Source organism: Melopsittacus undulatus, chromosome 5 (genome assembly GCF_012275295.1).
Source record: "Melopsittacus undulatus isolate bMelUnd1 chromosome 5, bMelUnd1.mat.Z, whole genome shotgun sequence".
NCBI classification, from domain to species: Eukaryota; Metazoa; Chordata; class Aves; order Psittaciformes; family Psittaculidae; genus Melopsittacus; species Melopsittacus undulatus.
Genome location: NC_047531.1, coordinates 12,784,390 through 12,804,813, shown reverse-complemented (window position 1 = coordinate 12,804,813; position 20,424 = coordinate 12,784,390). Strand labels below are relative to the sequence as shown.

General features: G+C 38.5%; 1 protein-coding gene across 4 annotated transcripts in view; it reads left to right on the top strand.

The window, feature by feature from the left end:
* Positions 1-18,852, top strand: part of PNPLA8 (patatin like phospholipase domain containing 8) — a 38,091-nt gene extending 19,239 nt beyond the window's left edge. For all 4 annotated transcript variants that reach the window (XM_034062969.1, XM_034062968.1, XM_034062967.1 and 1 more), the window contains exons 9-10: positions 15,987-16,182; positions 18,227-18,852. In XM_034062969.1, coding sequence (XP_033918860.1) covers positions 15,987-16,182; positions 18,227-18,501 — 471 coding nt within the window. In that variant the 3' untranslated portion in view covers positions 18,502-18,852. The remainder of the gene's footprint in view (positions 1-15,986; positions 16,183-18,226) is intronic.
* The last annotated feature ends 1,572 nt before the right edge of the window (positions 18,853-20,424 follow it).

The following is a 20,424-nucleotide window of genomic DNA, read 5'->3' as shown; positions in this document are numbered from 1 at the left end:
TACTGTGAAGTGTGGAAAAAAATAATCAAGTTATGCATTTCAGTGTTCCTTTTATTAGTGCATAATTTCAGTTTATGTTCTAGTTTTAATTCTTTCCATTGATAGCTTATTAAGCTCTACCTCGGTTCCAAGCTAGTGAAAGGAATAAGAGATGGCACAGCAGTAAGATTAAACTTGAAAGCAACTGTAAAATAAATTCCCTCTAGGGTAAAGCAGTGTATGCTGGTTTATTGTTAATCACTTCTATTGGTGACCCTGATTAGGAAAGAGCAAGGCAAATTAATTTCTTTAGTAGCTGGTTTTTAACCATTGTGTTCTTGTCCTCTGATGCCCCTTTATTGTTCTATAGTTGTCTGAGGTATAAAGGAATTCTTTTTACAGTACATATTAATGTAAAGCAATTAGTATTTATTTTTAAAAAGATGTGAGGCAGATGCATGGCAGAAAAGACTACAAAGGGTGACTGAACCCAAGGCCTTCTACAAAGACAGCATAGTATTCACTTAAATGTAAAGCATCTATTACTATGCTATTAATAGCATGGTTTGAGTAGTAAATGCATGTGATTCACATACAGAATTTCTCATGGTGTACATTAAAGGGCTGTGTGGTGTCATTAGTATTGTAATGTGTGTATGTACTACTGAAGTTTAAAGACTATCTTTAGCACAGTATATCTTACTATCCCAATAACATTTTAATCAAATGCTACCTGAAATAAGCACATAAGTTTGGGGGGAGGGGAAGGGTTAAAGCTAAAAATGGAGTAACACATCAGGTATTCCAAGCTTAAGCACTGCTTGAAATCCTGAAATGTGTTTGTCTTCCATCTGGCTAAGCAAAACTGGAAGGAGAGCTGCTTTAGCCTTTGGAGCTGTTCCAAGCTGCTCCTTAACTGCTTGAATGGGTCAGTGTTAAGCTATGGGAAGCACTTTTCTTTCTCACCTTTCCATCCCCTCTTTCCTTGAATTGCGAGTACATTGAAATTTGTGCTTCTGTATGAAGAATAGCTAAATAAGCAGCATGACTTTTCACTTCTACACCATACTTAGACAATTATTTGTCTTAAAATGGTTTTTGCATTGCCAGACTTGTGTGAAATATGGTAAGGTGGGTATTCATTTCATCTATACTCACCTTTAAGCCAAATTTGTCAGATTAGAGATTTTATGATTAGTGTTAATAGAGATCAGGTCCAATATTCTCCGACACAGAGCTCAAGTGAATCTAGCTCATTTTTCCTTACTCCAGAGTCTTTGGACAAAGCCCTTCCATATGATCTTACCAACACTGTTCCAGAAGCTCACCACTTTCTTCCGTTTGATGGATTTTAATTACTAGAAAGCATGGGCTTTTCATCTTTGTAAGCCACGAAAGTGTGTTTTCAGTACTAAACCTGGTAATTGTAGTAGAGCTAGACACTAAAATTCTGACTAAGCTTTTGTATCATCTGAAAATCTCTTTTCTACCCAGGCATTACATTTAAACACCTTTGAACTCTTTTAGAATCTGAAGGTTGTCATCTTTCATGTTTCTCATGCTTTTCTTTCCCTAGATTATGATTTTCTTACTACTTTCTATAATTATCTGTTTTGTTTGGGATATGCTTGGTTTTTCATGGACAGACAGGTAGCAAGGTGCTGCATGGCAAATGCTAAATAACTGTCTTCACACTGGTTTCAGTCTCAGGTTACAAATCCACTGCTGCACACTCAATCTGCCTTGAATTACCTTGGTTTAACCCTGGGGGAAGAGCCCTCACACATATAGCAGACCGTTAACCTTATGTTCTTGGGTGTAGTGGTACCTCAGTAGAAAATGCAAGGTAATCAGGAGTTTTATCTCTATTAAAGTATCCAAGACGAACTGAAAAGAATACATATGCATAAATACATTTTTAAGTAAATATAATCCTAAATGCAGTCATATTTCTGTTTAAAATAGCTTTGTGATTATTATATTAATAATTTTGTCCTCAATTATAGCTCATATCATAAATATGAGAGAGTAGATTGTTATTAAGCATCTTTATTCTAAAAGTGCACTGCAGTTAAGTTCGTTGGCCAGGTTACGTAAGATACTAACGTTTGTAGTTTATATGGAAGTACTTGCTCTCTTCTGTCTTACCACTTTAAGCCTGTACAGTACTTAGCAGGTTGAGCTGCTTTTGAACTACAGAAATAAATAAAGCATAACATTGTTAGACATCCTCAGTAGTACCATGATTTTTGAAAAGTGCATCAGCCTAGTGTGCATTAACTGTTAATAATAAATAATAATTTATGCCAAAGGCTCCAATATTGCAGTAGTGTCAGAAAGCTGATGGTCTTTTGAGGGTTGTTTGCTTTGTTTTTTTTTTTAATGGATTGGAAACATCCATTAATTAATCAATCAGCATAATCTATTTTCTGAACAGAAACTATGCCAGTTTCTCATTAATTTATGTATAACCTGCTTCTGCAGCCTCGGTATTTCTAAATAATTCAAAGTGTAGAGACAGCCAAATGTGAAAATGATTGTAAAATATCGTTCGGAATAGTAAATATAATGAGACTTGTATCCTGGCTTTGAAGTTTGGGATTCTAAAGGATTATTTGGAGACCGGGTTTTGTGTTAGCTTATCAGTCAGTGGTATGTTCAACTCTGAATGCAAAGCACTCTGGCAGTTCATCTGATTTAGGACTATTCAAATGTGTGAAAATATTTGTTTTGATAATGGAAATTTAGTGGAATTATTTTATGGTCAGCCTGCATATTCTTGTCTTACATTATCTAGCTTTTGTTGGAGTACTTTCTCAAACGGTGTGAAATAGTTGAATGAGTTCTGTGTAGGGTTAAGATTGATTCATAAAGATTTTGTGTATGTCTCTAGATGTATATGCTGGAATCATGCCTGAACCCACCTGTAGCTGTTCACTTTCCCATAATTTATAGATTTATATATGCATGTATTATATACACATGCAAGGGCTTTCTCTGGGAGTATTCTGACTTCCTATACTTGCCACTGTAAACGTTCAAGGGTCTGTAGTGTGTTAACTTTTTCAATAAGGTAATAAATGTATAGTTTTTCTGATGTAGTTGTAGCAAGAGGTTCCTAGGTGCCTGTACATTAATTTGTGCTGCAGGTGAGCTGATGGCAGGCTTCAATTTCTAGAAAAAGCAGTTCGAAACCAAGGAGCAATATTTACATTCAGGTCAATCATGCCATGCTATCTGGTTCCACTCTGTCAAGTAGGAAAAAACAGTGCAGCTGTTGGTAGATGAGGGGAGGAGGATTAATATTCTTTGTGGTTCAAAAGAGGAACACATTAACATTCAAAGGGATTTAATCCCTGTAACATGCTTCTCCAGAAACCATGCAAGTCAAGAGAGCCCAAGTCATGATGTTACAATATAGAAGCTGTATTGCCACATGTCAGCTCCTTTATTTTAAAATCTATTTATGAAGCGCTGAGGGCTCTGACCCTCTCCCCTGTCCTGTTACAACCACTGATACTTTTTTTTCCTGCTTCCCACGGTGGGGTTTTGTTTCTTGTATCTATTCCTTTTTCTCTTTTTCCTGTAGTGTGGAAGCCATTTGGGGTGCTCAGTAATGTCACTTGAGTAGACAGTACAGTATGCTCAGGAAATTACCATTTAATTAAAAGAGCAATTTAAGATTTTAAAAAAAGAATCATTATGCACACTTCATTTACTAGGTTTTACAGTAAAAACTAAATTTGTCCCACAGGATTAATTAAAAGGCAGCAGGGAGTGTGTATGTGTGTATGTGGTGTTGGCAAGTTTAACAAAGCCACAGATTTTTCTCCAAGTGAAACATACTGTATTTAATACAAAGAATTTGATCATCCTTTTCGTGATAGCTTTCCATGATTTCATTGTTGCATTACAATTTCATGTATTAAAATGCTGGTGTTAACTTATAGTAGTGTTCTAATAATCATATTTTCTTTGAGCAAGATCAGATAGTAAAGGGATTAAATTGGCAGCTAATCTTTCAGAGGAGTTTTAATAATGCAGGTATAAGAGGCTGTGTAGTGCGAATATGACTTAGAAATAAAAAAGATTTATAGTACAATAATGTGATGTAACTAAAATTCTACATCTCACCTTCATTTGAAAACACTAGTACATATTTCCTTCTTATTTTACAAACCTTTCCTTTTATTAGGCAGTAAATCTACAAAGCCGTTTCATCTTTGCAGCTTGCTACAGGAGAGGCCTTCAGAAGTAATTCGCTTAGTGGATCCTACCCTAATTGGTTTTACACAGTAGCTTTTAAAATTAGATTCAAGGGTGCTTCCCAGACTCTAAGAAGACATAGAATATAGGTCACATTGAAGTTCTTTTCATTCTTAGGATATGCCACGGTGATCAGAATGCACCAGAGCTTATACAGACTGTGGTTTAATAGGTGTATCTTGTTCTCACAATGATGGAAACAAATATTTCTTTGTTTCTCTGTCTACTTGTTGCCATACAGATTTTCCTACAGCCTTCGAGGCAGTGTCGCCTACTGTTTAAGGAAGAGGGGACTTACTGGATTGTGTTAGCTACATGGGCATGCATTTCTTTCCCTTATGGATTCTAGAGGTTTGGTAGCAGCTCTTAAGGTGGACATGCATGCTGCTGTTCACCAGCCTTTGTGAAATTGCTGTGGTTACTTCACCAGAGCAGACTGTTCACAGTTCTCTGCAGGGACACCTGCTAAGTGAGGTGTTATTGGAAGATTTAATTAAGAGTATATTTTGTTTAGGAATTTAACTTGGAAGCATTATATTTTATTTTAAATGATTCAGAGTAGTGCTTTGCTAATGTAATTTTCAGAGTGCTTATTTAAAGAAAAGCCAAACTGACTCTCAAATGAGCTGTATTACATTTAACTTTTTTTTTTGCTTAGATTTCTGAGTCCATGTATCTTTAGTGGCACTGTTTGCCAGCTAATATTTGCTATAAAACAAATCTTGTGACATCAAAGGAGCTGGTATAGTGAAAAATTACCTAGTGGATTCATAACCTCTGTACAGACAATGAGGTTGCTGCTCTCAAGTTCTGCTGTTAATGGCCACCATTTCTTAGACCAAAAATAAAAATTTACCATCAGTTCTTAATAATTTCTGATTACTTTTTCCCCTCCCAGGTTAGGGCCACATTTCCATACCAAATGGCTTTGTGATACTAATTACAAATAAAAGCCTAAAAATCTTATGGGTACATGGTGGTCTGGTGCTTAATTTGAACCATTGCTTGCAGCTTTGTCAGCTGCCATCCAGCCTCAGATCTGCCCTTTGTGTGTAGTTTAAGGAACTGCCCTCTTCTCGTCCTTGATACAGGTTCTAGTACTGTAATGGGAATAATTTTCACCATGTGTAAAAAGGTGCATAAAGTCAGTTCAATACCCAGTGCATTCCTATTAGTCAAAAAGGGCACAATGTCTACCCTCTGTTTTCTGTGCTGAGCTTCTCTTAGAATACAAGGATTAATCTATAGTATTGGTTTTGCAAACCCCCAATCAGTTGGCAAGCTCTTCAGGATTCTTTATGTTGCAATGTTTCTTTTACTGGGGGCGGGGGAGGGAGTATATTTTCACTGCTGGCTTTAGCAGCAGATAGATTTTTTGCTACATGTCGTGGTTTAAAACCCCACCTCAGTCTCCAGCAGTACCACACACCCCTTTTCCCCCCCCCACCTCCCCACTCCCAGAGGAATGGGGAGGAGAACCGGAGGAATACAACTCCCACAGGTTGAGATAAAGACCAATCCAGCAATTAAGGTATAACACAAATCACTACTGCTACCACTAATAAATCAATGATAGAGGAAATAAACAAGGAGAGAGAATACGATACCACCCGCCGAAACGCGCCCAACCCAGAAGAGAGCTAACTCCCCCCCTTCCGGCCAACTTCCAGTTACCTCCCCGAGCATGACGTGCTGTGGTATGGAATACCTCCTTGACTAGTCCAGGCCAGGCGCCCTATCTCTCCCTCCTCCCTGGCAGAGCATGAGCTCAGAAAAAAGGCCTTGGACAAACCAAGCATTTGAGCAGTAACTCAAAACGTAGGTGCCACCAGCAACCACTCCCAGCCCGAAAGTCAAAACACAGCACTGCACCAGCTACCAAGAAGGAGAAAAAATGATTGCTACTGCTGAACCCATGACACTACATAATTTAGAATTATTTCAGCTGGTGTTTCCTGGGCTGAGTGGGGGAGTTTTTGGTTGAGGGAGTATAGAATGAAACAGTTTCCTTCAGGTCAAATTCACTCCTCTGTCATGGTCACCAGCTGCATCACAGACTGTAGTTCATAAACATTCAAAGCTGCCTTTGCTGTGGCTGCCCTTGTAGAAGGTTACTTCAAGAGATTCATTTTTGTCATAGCCAGAAGATTTCTTGTTTTCACTCCGAAGTCAATTCCTAGCTAATGAATACGAATTCTTTTTGTGCCAGTACTGTTCTCTAGTTTAATCAGCTTTTCTTCTTGCAGTATTTACCCTTGTGATGTGTTTATAGAAAGCAGTCTCATCCTTTTTTAATTTTGTTAGTCTAAATATGCCAGTCTGTCTGAATCCTGTAAAATAGACTCTATGTTCTCTTGATCATCTAATGGTCCTTCATTGCACCTGCTCCAATTTGAGTAGTCTTTCTTGAAACTGGACTATTCAGTGTGGTTTGGCATGACCCAGCGTACATTGTGCAAAATTGAATGAAACACCAGATTCAAATCTAGCAGTTCTAAATTAGGAGCAAAATTCAGAGGAAATACTTTGATCAGGCTGGGACACTGTATTCTGTGTGTTGTCTTATCTGTGTCCTGTCTTTCCTTTCAAGAGGAAGTTACATCTTAGAATTACAGTTGCCGTCTCAACATCTACTTCATATATAGGTGCTTTAATCATTCTGTGATAGGGCTCTCTCTGCTCGGATCTTTCTCATGGTTGGTCTCACTTCAGCTTAGTTCTGAAGAATACAGCCTTTTGTTTATGGGCACTTGGGTTGGCTATATGTTGTCTCCTTTGTGTTTCCTTAGAGTCCCTCTGTATTTGCAGTAAGGCCTTTCTATTTATAAAGCCTGTAACTTTATAGTAACAGGCTTCATTAGCAATCGCATGCTTTTGAGAAAACAATAATGAAGAGGATGAGCCCCAAACCAGCTGCTGAGCTGCTGTGGTAGAAAACAGTCCCAGCTAGAGTTCCCCATCCACTGTAGACTGCTGTCCCATCGATTACCCTGCTCTTTCTCCACTGCAGGCTCTTTCATTGCTGCCAGTGGTCTGGTGTGTAAATTCAGATTTTCTTCCTATAAAAACTTCGATGTCTCTCTCCCTTTGTTAAGCCCATCTCTGTATTTTGTCATCTGGGCATGTACCTCTTAATTTAGATGACTCATGACAATGCAGAACTTTTCCTTCAGTTCTTTCTCACCTTTCTCTTGCCCCCACTGTGGATACAAATACTAGGTAGTTCATATCCAAATCTGTGGGTTTGGAGTTTTTTGTTTGTGGTTTAGGGTTTTGTGTTTAACTGTACTCTTGAACTTTGCCTGTGCTTCCCAAACATCATATGGAAAACCTGAGGTCAGGCCTGTGTTTGGGGCCAGCATAGATTCAGCCCCAGGTCCATTAGGTTACACATTGTGGTCTTTGCTTATAATGTTACAGGCCATTCATTATTTAGGAACCACAGTTAAAATACATACTATTTTAGTAATGTGTTCTATTGTTCATTGCAGAATTCATTTAATTAGATCTGTGCTGCACCTGCTTATCCTTTTAATGAAATATCTGACAATGTATTTTATTGCCAAATAATTCTCCTGTGACGTCTGTTAATATTTACCAGATCTTCATCTGTGCAGTGTAAGAATCTATCTTCCATATCTGACACAAACCTATGAATTCAGTATTGTCTTCTGAGCAGCTGGTTGTTTCTGTAAGTTAATGACTGGCTGGGAGGAGTTAATAATTTAAGATAATCACCCAGCCAGCCACCTCAGCCATCGCTTCATTCCAAAGATATGTCAAGAGCAAATATGGCTAATGTAGGGTAAAAAAAAAATGTAAAATAGGTTGTTTGCCTTGTAATGGCTATAGTATTGATAGCTCTCATAAGCATTTAGCATGACATTTGTGTGTATGCAAACAATGTATTACAGTGTTGCTAATTTTTAGGAAAAAAAAAAGATAAATATTGTATGGGAGAACAATGGTACTGAAAAGAAAGCTTTTCAGTAACCTTTCAAACCTTATTAGATTTAGGTTTTTCACTCCAAGTGATGTGATCTCAGTAGAAAGTGTTCTCTTCTTGCAACTGGTGTAGCAGAAGTACAAATGCAGCTAATGTGCCTTCTGGGGTATTTTTTAAACTGTCAGTATTGTCAGTGTTGTTCAGTAATACAAATGCAAATGCATTTAGTTTTAATGTTTTGTACAAATGTCTTCTGCAGAACTTTTAGCCAGGTCAGGGGGAATCCCTTTTTCAGTGCACACTTGAGCAGGAACTTATCACTGCTCTGGACTGTTTGCTTTTCTAGTGTCTGAAGCGAAATGGTAATTTTGAGTTAGCCTTACAAATTGATGAGCACAAGAAGTTTATTTCAGCAATTTTAAGGAGCATCTCTGCCTTTTGTTAAGTAACAGTATTGGCTCATTCTGAAATTCTTAGAAATGTGGTGTACAGGAGAATTGCACTGGTATCTGTCATCAATTAAGGACTGCTGGGAATCAACATAGTGCAGAATACATTATAAGTTACATGTCACTGACCCAGTGGCATCCCTGTTAGCATGACATATTAACTGTATGAAATATTTGCATAGAGAGATAATCGTAGGTCATTGCATAGTTTATAGAAAATTATCTTATTAAAATAATTCTCACTCATCTCTCATGCAGCAAAGTGGGTAAGATCCACCATTAGGACGAAGCTAAAATGAGTTGTTTAAGGGCACTGTACATTTTAGACCGAGATTTTTTAGAAGTATTGGCACTGCCATCCGTTGCTTGTCACCAAGATCAAGAGGAAACAATTGTACTTCTGTACTCTTTAATGTTTATATGGGGTCAAAATAGTTTTTGCAGGGAGGTAAACATTTCCTGTACTTGCTGGGAACTCATCTTCAGCAGCTTCATCCTTGGGAGTACTATAACCAGGATGACTACTCATGACAGCAGAGCTGTTATCATGTAACTTTTGTATTGAGGAGAGCATATTTGTGATAAACATTATAGGGGGTAGTTTATTGTGTAGTCAAATCTGAATGTGTCAATAGGTTTTTCACAAAGCATGTATTAAAAGTTTTAAGTTGGTAGCCCAGTGATGCTTCACTGTGCAAGCCTTCACACCTTCTATGTGGATATTCTAACACACTGGCCATGGGTTCCCAGTGCAGTGGGAGAACTGGGTCAGGATGTTAATCTTGAAGTTGTCTGTATGAATGGATCTCACAGGTAGCAAAAAAATTCTCCTGTTTCTCATTCCTGTCTTCTACGCTGGGGACATTTGCTGCTGCTTATGTAAATGCATTGAGCTGGTTTTACAGAGGATTCAACAAGGTGTAGCTGGTTTACTTATAGAAACTAGAGGAAATGTTTTCAGAGTAGTTATTTTAATTTTTCTAAGTAGTAACCACTTGGTACAGTGCAGCAACTCTTCAAACTCATTATTTGAAGCAATCAGCCTTACCCTTAATCTGCATATTTATGTTATTATGTTGACTATAAGCATGGAATTTTGAAAACACTTTCCAAAAAGTCCATTCAGAGTCTGAGCCTGTCTTGTCCTGTGATAGCTTTGTACTAGTTCTGTCTCAACTTCTTCACAGAGACAGTGAAAGTAAACAACAGAGCAAGTCTGTAAAAATGAACTAAAATGCAAAGCATGTCTGCACAGACAGTGAGGTGAAGTGGTTACTATGGAGCCAACAAACTCAGCTTCCAAATATCAGACTTGGCTTTGTTAGTTATGTATCCTTCATCCAGTGCTAGACTATTTTCTTCACAAAGTTTGACATCATTCAGGTGAAGCCCTGCCACACACAGGATGTTACACAGAACAATTACAAGGCACAGCTTGAGTCTGACAAAATTAGGAAGTGCAGTGCTAGTCTAAGAATGTACAAACTATTCTGAACTTGTTAGAAATAACTGCCCATGGTCAAGTATGGGTCAAACTGATTTATTATTATTATTATTATTATTATTATTATTATTATTATTATTAAGTTATTATTGTTATTGTAATATCTTCATTTTAAGTAACTGTTTCCAAAGTTTTGACTCAAATGTGTGAGGAGTGACGTTATGCACATTCATTATTTAAGTAGGACAAGATTATCAGAAGGTTCTGTGCTACCAGACTTACAAGTAGTCTGAGCACTTCCTTTGAGATTCCCAATGTATTTTCCTTCTGATTCTAGAATTTGCCCCTGACTATTTCATAGTGTTTAATCAGGCTTTTCTGTATTCCTAGAACTGGGCAAGCAGAGTTTACATTGGAGTATATGCCTAAAGAAGATGCATTTTTCCTGCTTTAAATAATTTACAGTCTGGTAGTCACATCATGAGAGAGTTTTCCCTGACTAATTTTCAACTATCAAAAAACATACAGAAAATACTGGCTATGACTTTAGACTTCTGGGTAATGACCATCAAGCCCTGAAAATATGGTTACAGTTGCATTGTGATGTATTTTGGAAAACTTCTATGAAAATGAATTTCATTGTGTTCATTTAGGTATTAGCTGCTAGAACATTAAACAAAACATAACAATTGAATGTTTACCACTTGGAAAGCCTGTGGCAAAATACTGAATGTCCCAGTTCCTGAGTTCACTGCTTTGCAATCGCTAAAAGCTTGGCTTTTTATGGGTATTAAGCTTCATTTTCAGGTTAATTCATTTCATTGCTTCCATTACTTTTGCTAGAAATTCTTAAAAAGTCTTTTCTCTCCTGTTTACCTGCCTGACAACATTAAGAAAGTTATGCAGCTTTTTTCACACTTCCTTGCATTAACATCTGTTCTGTGGCACTTTGTGTTTGGTGGGCTGCCAGCAAATTAAATTAACTCAAGTAGTGTTCAAGGCCATGTTGGACAGAGCCTTGGGTGACATGGTTTAGTGTGAGGTGTCCCTGCCCATGGCAGGGGGGCTGGAACTAGATGATCCTAAGGTCCTTTCCAACCCTAAATATTCTATGATTCTAAGTGTGGCATGGTTTTGCAAAGTTCAGCATATGAAGAATCATCTGGTGCTTGCCAGTGCACTGACCATAGCAGCACAGAAGGACACAAAAGGGAAGGATTGACTCACGTATGTTTGGGAAATGAAAAGAGTTTGCAGCCAGTTTGAGAACTGGCTAAGTGAGACGAGATGGTGAAATGTACGGAAGGCCAGACAATAAAGAATGGGAGATTTAAAGAATCGAGAGAAGGACGGGTTTGCTCTGGCTGTTTGCCCAGCACTGGGCCCTGAGTCAGAACTCGGGACAGTCGCACTGCTGTTCATCAGCAGTTCAGTGATTTGAAGTGTTCCTGTAAGTTACCCATCCAGTTACAGATTCTGAGGTATTCCAAGGAAAACACATCTTTGCATTTTCCGTAAGACTTAGAGTGGGCTGACAAAGTTCAGTTTCTAATAAGAGTGGCCTTTAAAGTGTAATTTCATTTTGCAGCTAAAATAGCACACATCTATGATTCATACTCTGTTTCTTGAAATAGAGTAGAACCTTAGGAAAATCGGAGGAGGACAGGATCTCAGGGAGTCCAGCCTCCTGTTCAAAATAGGAAAAGCCTCAAAGTTTGCTCAAGGACTTGTCCAGTTGAGTTTTGAAAATGTCCTGCATGGAGATTCTATGGCTTCTCTGGCTCTTGTTCTCCACTATGATTCTATGATTGTAAGCAAAAGAGCGATATGATGAATATTGTTAATAGAGTAAGCTGATTTGAAGCACATTATTGATCAGGATGTGGTCATTATCAACCTAATACCTTTGGAGGGGAAGAAAAAAAATCAGTTGCCTTCCTTATTGAGCCCTACTTCTGATTTACCAAACATGACATGTATGCTAGAAGTTACGTTGTAGGTGTCTAAATTGAGAATTCTTAGGAATGGCTATTTACTATCACTTCAATAAACCTAAATTGGAGACTGTTTAAATATGGAAATCACTGCGCAAAGCTGTTAATCATCATCACAGTACACGTTTGGTATGTGTGAGTACGTGTACTTTACCTTCCTTTGATCTTTTATTTATCAATATTATTAAAATGTTCTATTATTTTAGTATTATACATTCCCTAACCTTATACAACACTAATTTTCCCATGGTGAAGAAAGGGTGTTTAATCAAATTATATTGATTAGTGGAAATTATTTGTTAAGCATGGTTTTATTCTAGGATTTAAAGAAAAAGCAAGCACCACGAAGATAACTATTAAGATTTTTAAATTAAGATTTATGGGGAACTACGTCAAGGGTAAAAACATCCTTGTATTTTGTTTTCTGTGTAGAAGCTAATTTAAACATAAGCAAAAATTAATAGGCATTGAAGAGACCATTTATTTGAACAGTCTTTTGAGCAAAGCGGACAGTATCCAGAAGGAGTTCAAAGAGCTTTTTGTAGGTTGAAGTGAAAGCTTAATTAAAAAATAAGGCCGAAAACTCAGCACAGTAATCATGGTTTGGCTTATTTATCTAGCACAGCTGTAGCTACAGGGGTTTTGTAGAATGTTTATCAACTCCAAAACCTTTTGTATTCTACCTGAGTTGCTTTTTATTACTGTTCTTGTAATGGTCGGGTATGGGATACAGGGGTTCAGGAAGATTTAGGGTATAGGAAGCTATTGCATAATGCTTATTGTAGTCAATATTCTGTTTCTTTTGTATTTTACATGTTTTCTTTGTATAGATATTTGAATGGCTGTAAAGATATTTTGTCTCTCCTATTGTTGTTTTCAGCTTAAGTTTTTCCTGTATTAGTGTATTTTTAAGTCATTCCCAGTATAGAAAGTCTTACTGAATTCAAAGTCTAAAGAAATTTATTTCTTAGTTGAAGTGAAGGTCATTTTACTTCCAAGAAGTGCTGAACTTTTTGAGATTTGCTGGATCAAAATTGATTCTTACTGGTCCTAAAGTACTTTATCCCAGCCTCATCACCTACACTTTTGACATGTTCCTAGCAAAAGATGTTTCTCCTTACATCCAGACTTCTAAGAGTAGCTTTTGTTCCTATTAGTCTTTGGCTGAATTCTGATCTTCAGACAACTTAAGCCTCACATTCTCAGAGCCTGGCTCTTGGTGAAGACTTGAATTATCCTGATCCCTGATGAAAGGCAGTACAGAAAAGCTCAGGCAACCTAGGAGATCTCTCAGATGTATTGATGACAACTTCCTACCACAGTTGATGGAGGAGCCAGAAAGGAAATGTACTTTGCCAAACCTGATGCTTATGAAGAATAAAGGACTGGTCAGGGACATGAAAGTTAAAGAGAGCCTTGGCTACAGTGACCATGAGATGATGAGTTCAAGATCCTAAGAGAAGGTAGCAGGGATAGCAGGACTGCGGTGCTGGATTTAAGGAGAGCAGACTTTGTCCTCTTCAGAGCTCTTCTCCGAGAAATCCTATGGGCTGTGACTTGAAGAGAGGAGTAGTCCAGGAGAGCTGGCTTGATACTCGGTGGTCGCTTTCTTCAAGCTCAAGAAAGGACCCATCCCAGTAAAGAGGAAATCAAGCAAAGATGGATGGCATGGAGGAGCAAGGGGGTTCTAACTGAACTCAGATGTAAAAAGGAAGTGTATAAAAGGTGCAAGCAGGGGCAGGTCACTCTGGAGGAGTACAGATCTCCTGACAAATCTTGCATAGATGGGCTTAGGAAAGCAAAAGCTGGCCTGGAGTTGAATCTGAAGAGGAGTGTTCACAGCAGTAACAAAAGTTTCTGTAAGCACGTAAATAGGAAGACGAGGGAAAACATGGGCCCACGACTGAGTGAGGCAGTGGAGCTGGTGAGAGATAATAGAAATGCTTAATGCTTGCTGCCTTTGTCTCAGGCTTTACCAGTAAAACCAGCTTTCAAGAATACAAGGCCCCTGAAGCTAGAGAGAAAGTCTGGTGCAAGGAGGACTTACACTTGGTAGAGGAAAACCAATTTAGGGAGTGGCTGAACAAACTGAACATACATAAATTCATAGGACCTGATGGGTTGCACCTGTGAATGATGGTGGAACTGGCTGATGCTATTGCAAGGTCGCTCCTGATTATCTTTAAATAATCATGGTGATTGGAAGGGATTGGGAAAGCAAGTATCATTTCTATATTCATGAAGGACAGGAAGACACCTGTGGAGACCTAGTTAGTTGGCCTCATCTCATCCCTTGGGAGATGATGGAGGAAATCCTCCTGGAAAAGATTTCCAAAGTCATGGAGGACAAGGTGATCATGAGTAGTCACTGTGGATTTACAGACCATTTCATGATTGACTGATCTGGTAGCCTTCTGCAGTGGGGTGACTAGCTTGGTGGGCAAGTAGAAAGCCATGGAGATGTTGTTTACCTTAGTGAAGCCTTTGACACTTATCTCCCATGACAACACAGACAAGCTGACACACAGGGCCAACAGTATTAACATCTTCATTAATGACTTGGATGATGGGACTGAGTGCATCTGCAGGAAGTTCACAGATGTTGCAAACCTGGAAGGAATGGCTGGAACACAAAATGGTTTCACCACCACTCAGAGGCACCTCAGCAGGCTGGAGAATTCTCATGAAGTTCAATAAAGAGAGAGTCCTGCACCTGGGGAGAAGTCACCCCATGTACCAATCCACACTGGGGACTGACTGGTTGTAAAGCAGCTTGTCAGAGAAGGACCTTGGGGTCCTGGTAGACAAGCTGAACATGAGCCAGCAATGCACCCTTGTGGCAAAAAAGGCCAACAACATCCTGGGTTGCATTAAGAACAGTCTTGCCTGAGGGTGAAGGGAAGCTGCTTCAGGGCACTGCTTAAGGCCACATCTGGAGTACTGTGTTCAGTTCAGCAGTACAAGAGAGACATGAATCCAGTGCAAGGCCACAAAGATTTGAGCATCTCGTATGAAGAGAGACTGAGAAAACTGTTCAGTCTAGAGAAGAGAAGGCTTTTAGGAGTGCAACTAAAGGATGGGGGGGAGAGGGGGAAATGAAGATGGAGCTGTACTCTTCACAGCAGTGTCCATTGAAAGGATCAAAGCTGATGGCACAAATGAAAACACATGGCATTCCTTCTGAACACAAGAAGATCTTTTACTGTGAGGGCGATCAAATACTGGAATAGGTTGTCTGGAGAGGTTTTGGAATCTCCATTTGTGGACTGGCTATGGCCTTGGGCAGCATGCTCTTGCTGATCGACCTTGAGGAGGAAGATTGGACCAGATGAGCTCAATAGATGCCTTCCAACCTACATGATTCTGCAATTTTCCAAGTCTTAAAGTCAGGCTATAACATCTGTGTAATGACTGTGCTTAGAAAGTAGCCTTGGCTAAGCTTAGCTCTTCTTCATTTTCAAATCTGCAAGTAATCATTTGGATTTTGTTAGAGAATATACCCTTGTAATCCCAGTAATAAACTTTTTGAAATGCAGGCTTTTTTTTTTTTACTGATTTTTGACAATTTAAGAAGCTATCACTCTCTCTTACCTAAAAGGTCCTCAAAAGATGAAACCATAACTTAACATGTTCCAGTGAATAGTGCTCTTCTAGCCTACTTCTTCTGCTGCTCACAACAGCAGAACTGACTGCAGACACAGGCACTGCTCTGATGGTGTTCATAAACCCAGGAAGCCTGGCTTTGCAGCTGCTGCCTGGCACAAACAGAGCAGTTGCACAGAATATGGAAATCAGTGCTTGTTTGGTTTAACTGGTTTTGCTATGCTAGTTTTGTCTACACGTGTGATTTCTCTTGTGACCGTATGTCATATAGAATACTAACATTTGTATTTATTTTTAATTTACAGGATGGAGGTCTGCTGCTAAATAATCCTTCTGCACTGGCAGTTCATGAGTGCAAGTGTCTTTGGCCAGGTGTTCCACTGCAGTGTCTAATATCACTGGGCACTGGTCGATACGAAAGTGAAGGAAAGACCAACGTCACATACACCAGTCTGAAAGCCAAACTCACGAATGTCATCAGCAGTGCAACCGACACAGAAGGTCAGCGTCTTAAGATACATTTGTATTGTGACTGTTCTCAGGTTTTTATGTTTCCTAGAATTATAGTTCCGGTTCAGAGTGATCTGCAACCTTTAGTGTTTCCCCTTCTCCTCTCTACCTGCCACATTAAAAAAATACTTGAAACGTGTCTCTCTGTAACTCACTATGCATACTTGGTGTTTTACTACCAGTATTACAGGTTTTCTGGAGATGATAACGTGAATACATTTCTTAGCCTTCTCTCCATGAATCTTCCTTTTCACTATGTTGTTGCTAAGCTCATTTAGTTCATGAATTCTCAGCTGTGAATGAGGTTGTTAATATAGGTATAATAAAGATAAAAGGTACCTTAAAATTTATCAGAATGGCAATGAAAATCCAACAAGATTTATAGAGTGGTATGTTCTCACTTGTGCTTCACAATAGAGGCATATGTGGGAATTAGTTTCAATAGGAAAATCATGTTTTCTTAAATTTGGTTTGTTCTTCCCATAAAATGAAATGCTTAAATTTAACATAGAACATTGATTGGTTTTCAACAGCTTCAGAAAAGGTATTCTAGTTCTTTTCTATGTATGCTTTTATACCTGGACTTTTCCAAGGACTAGACAGTACCTGCCAGTAGTCTTAACTTCCATTGCTGTCAGGAGGAGCCATGCATGTGTTTACCAAAACAAACTCTGTTCCTAGGATGGGAGTACACTGGAACTCTTGTCACTGCCAGTTTGCATCTGTTTTGTTTTTAATATACAGATTCTTCCCCACCTTACAAAGGAAACTGATACTGTAAAAAACTAGGAAACAAGAAATACTCTTAATAGTGTAGATCTCTTGCTGTGTGACCTCTGTCAGTGGACTGTCATTAGTAAGGAAAAGCTAGATTTTTGGGCCACCTTTGTATTTTGCCCAATTGTGGAATGGCAGTGGGAATTGTGGAAATAGTGACTTGCCATCCACTTCCTATCCAGGGAAGAAGAAATTTAATGGCAGATTAAAAACCAGGCAAGAAATTTGATGGGGAAGAGGAAGAAAGGAAAGATCACTGTGGAGACCAAAGGAGAGGAAATAGAGGAGAAGAGTAGATTTGAGCAAATTGGTAGTTACGTTATGAAGGAAAAAAGAGAGAGCATTAAATAGGGCAAGAATGGTGAGACAAGAGCAAAGTGCAGTAATTTACAGGAGGAGAGACCAAGCAGAGAATATTTCAGGTTAAAAGGAATCTTTTGCTGTAGTCTTACCCATGGTATTTTTTTTCACTTTAAAATGTTTATATGACAGTAGATGTCTAAAAGAATGGAGGAGTGTGGTAAGAATACAAAGAAGGTGAAAATAAAAGAGAATGAAAGATGAAGGAAGTCATGGACATGTAATTTTAAGGGAGTCAACAAACAGTAGAGAGATCTAAAAGGAGAGAGAAAATGGGTTATAAGAGAAGAACATACCAATACATTACATAGCCAGTTTATGATTATACTAGTTAACTGTTATGATTCAACTTGAACATTTTAGATTAATGTTAAACCCAAAATCTGTAGTACTATATAAAAACTTATTTAGTTGCAAACAAAAGAAAGCTTTAAACCTACATACTTTTTACTTCGGTCTGAGAGAAGACTATATAGCTGTCATTTCCACAATACCTACTTCCTGTAGTACAGATTGTGACAAATCATGGGTATTCTGAATTGCAATGTGTAAGTTATGTGCCTGCTCTTCAGCATGCACTCTCATTTGTAAAGGAATGGAATGTGCATGTAATTAAAAATTGGGATAGCTGCAAAACCTTGTTAATCGTCATACCAGTGACATTGGCATAGAGTAAAAGCAGCAGCTTTTCCAGAGTAAACAGAGCTACAGGGTCATTTGCAAACCTTCTAATGAGAAAGGGGTTTTGAAAAAGCAGCGGTGGAAAAACATCTACTCAGCAAAGCAGTACATATTTACACTTACTGTGTCACTGCAAAGCACTTGTTCAGAGACCGTGAAGGACTGTTTGTCTGTCTCGTGTAAATATAATGGTTCCCTTTCTTTGTTTTCACTGCAGAAGTTCACACCATGCTGGATGCACTGTTACCTGCTGATACTTATTTCAGATTTAACCCTCTTATGAATGAAGATATACCTCTAGATGAAAGTCGTAAAGAGAAACTCAACCAGCTGCAGACAGATGGGATTCGATATTTAGAACGAAATGAAGAAAAACTGAAAAAAGCTGCAAAAGTATTAATGCAAGAAAAAACAGTTTTGCAGAAACTTCAGGACTGGATGCGGTTAAAGACTGACATGTACGAAGGCCTTTCATTTCCTTCCAAATTGTGACTATGTAATGCATGAAAGATAATAAATGTAAATGTCATTCCAGAAAAATCCATTCAGTACTGTAAAGGTATTTACAGGGGGTAAATAACATCTTTGGAAAGCTCTCAGAGTTCTGGAGAAAGCAATTCCGGATGGCTGGTTTGTGCACACTTGCTTGATTCAAGGTTTTATGATGTTAATTTTTTTTTTGACCTTTACAGATCTTACTGTTGATCTGGAGTTTCTTAAAAGTCAGTAAAACTTAAAATTGTGGAAAACAGTTGTCACACATTTTTTGATGTATGTACCATAATTATGGTGGCAGTAAATCTGTGTTTATCAACTATCGGACTTATTAAAAACTAACAAGAAATAAAACCCTTATTCACTTTCATGTAGGCAACATACCTGTAGGCTCTTACGTAGCCAGTGAATTTAACAGAAATGTAATGTTCTTACCAAAACTTTGCCTGTGTTAATTGCACTTTTACACCCGAAAGATGACATTTAAATTCTTCTCTTTATTTTCAGTTGATTTTGTACATAACAGTACTGACTAAGTGCTGTGGTTTAAACCTGGGCCGTAAGTCAGCACGCAGCCCTCTTGCTCACTCCCCCCACTTTTTCCCCCCATCCCTGCTCCTGGAGGGACAGGGAGGAGAATCGAAAGAATGTAACTCCCACGGGTTAAGAGCAGTCCAGTAACTAAGGTATAACACAAATCACTACTGCTACCACCAATAAATAATAATAATAATGATAAGAGAAATAACAAGGGAAGAGAATACAATACCACCCAGCGATACGCAGCCCAACCGAGCAGTGAGCCAGCCCTTCTGGGTAACTCTCAGTTACATCCTGGGCATGACATGCTGTGGTATGAAATACCCCTTTGGTTAGTTTGGGTCAGGTGTCCTGTTTCTGCTTCCTCCCAGCTTCTCCTCCTCCCTGGCAGAGCATGAGACGCACAAAGCACTTGGTCAAAGTAAATACTACTGAGCAGTAGCTAAAATTATTGGTGTTATCAGCACTGTTCCCAGGCCAAAAGTCAAAAACATAGCACTGCACCAGCTACTAAGAAGGAGAAAAAATGCCTACTGCTGCTGAACCCAGGACGCCAAGATATTTGGATGACTATAAATGGCATTTTAAATTATCAAAATGAATATACTTTTAGGATTTGCTGCTTATTGTTTTTATTGGGATAACTTCAGATTTTTTCATTCATTATTTGAAAATAATCCCAAGCCACAAAACTTCATTTGAGCAGCAGGTATTCCTGTCACAGGATAAAGGAAATAAAACCCTGGAATAGTTCACCTGAGGGAGCAGCTGACGATAGAAGCTTCAGTTTTAGTTGCCAAACTTCACGTGTCTCTAGTCAAGAAGAAAATCAGCAGTTGATATATGAAATAATAAATTATGCATTTTCTTTTATATTCTGATTTTCATATCTACATCCTTTTGAAATCACTTTACAGTTGCGAAGTTAACATTTCGAACTTACTAAAATCTTACTGCTCATTCCTTTCCAATTTCCTGCTTAATGCCAAGAACAGTGGGCAGGGCATGTCATGTACCCATTAATAAGATTGCTTCACAGGTTTCTGGGTTAGGTTTTGTCTCTTAGTAGGCAGCTGCAGTATGTTAAAAATATTTACCAGATAAAAAGTCCAGCTCCACCAGTGTGTCACTTGCCTTTTGGGACTAATCACCTGCCATTGCGTTATCTACTAAAAATAACATTTACTTTGATAGACACCTTCTGTACTAGTCATAGAAAATATCATTAGGCTGCCTTTATGAAAGGAGCTTTGAGGAAGAGAGCTGAGATCCTTCGTTAGCTTAGGAGTTGCTATATAGTGCTAGAAAAGATTTGATTTGGCCTGTTCTTAATCTGAGGTATTAAATTCTACCTGTGTCATTTCAGTCAGATACCTATAC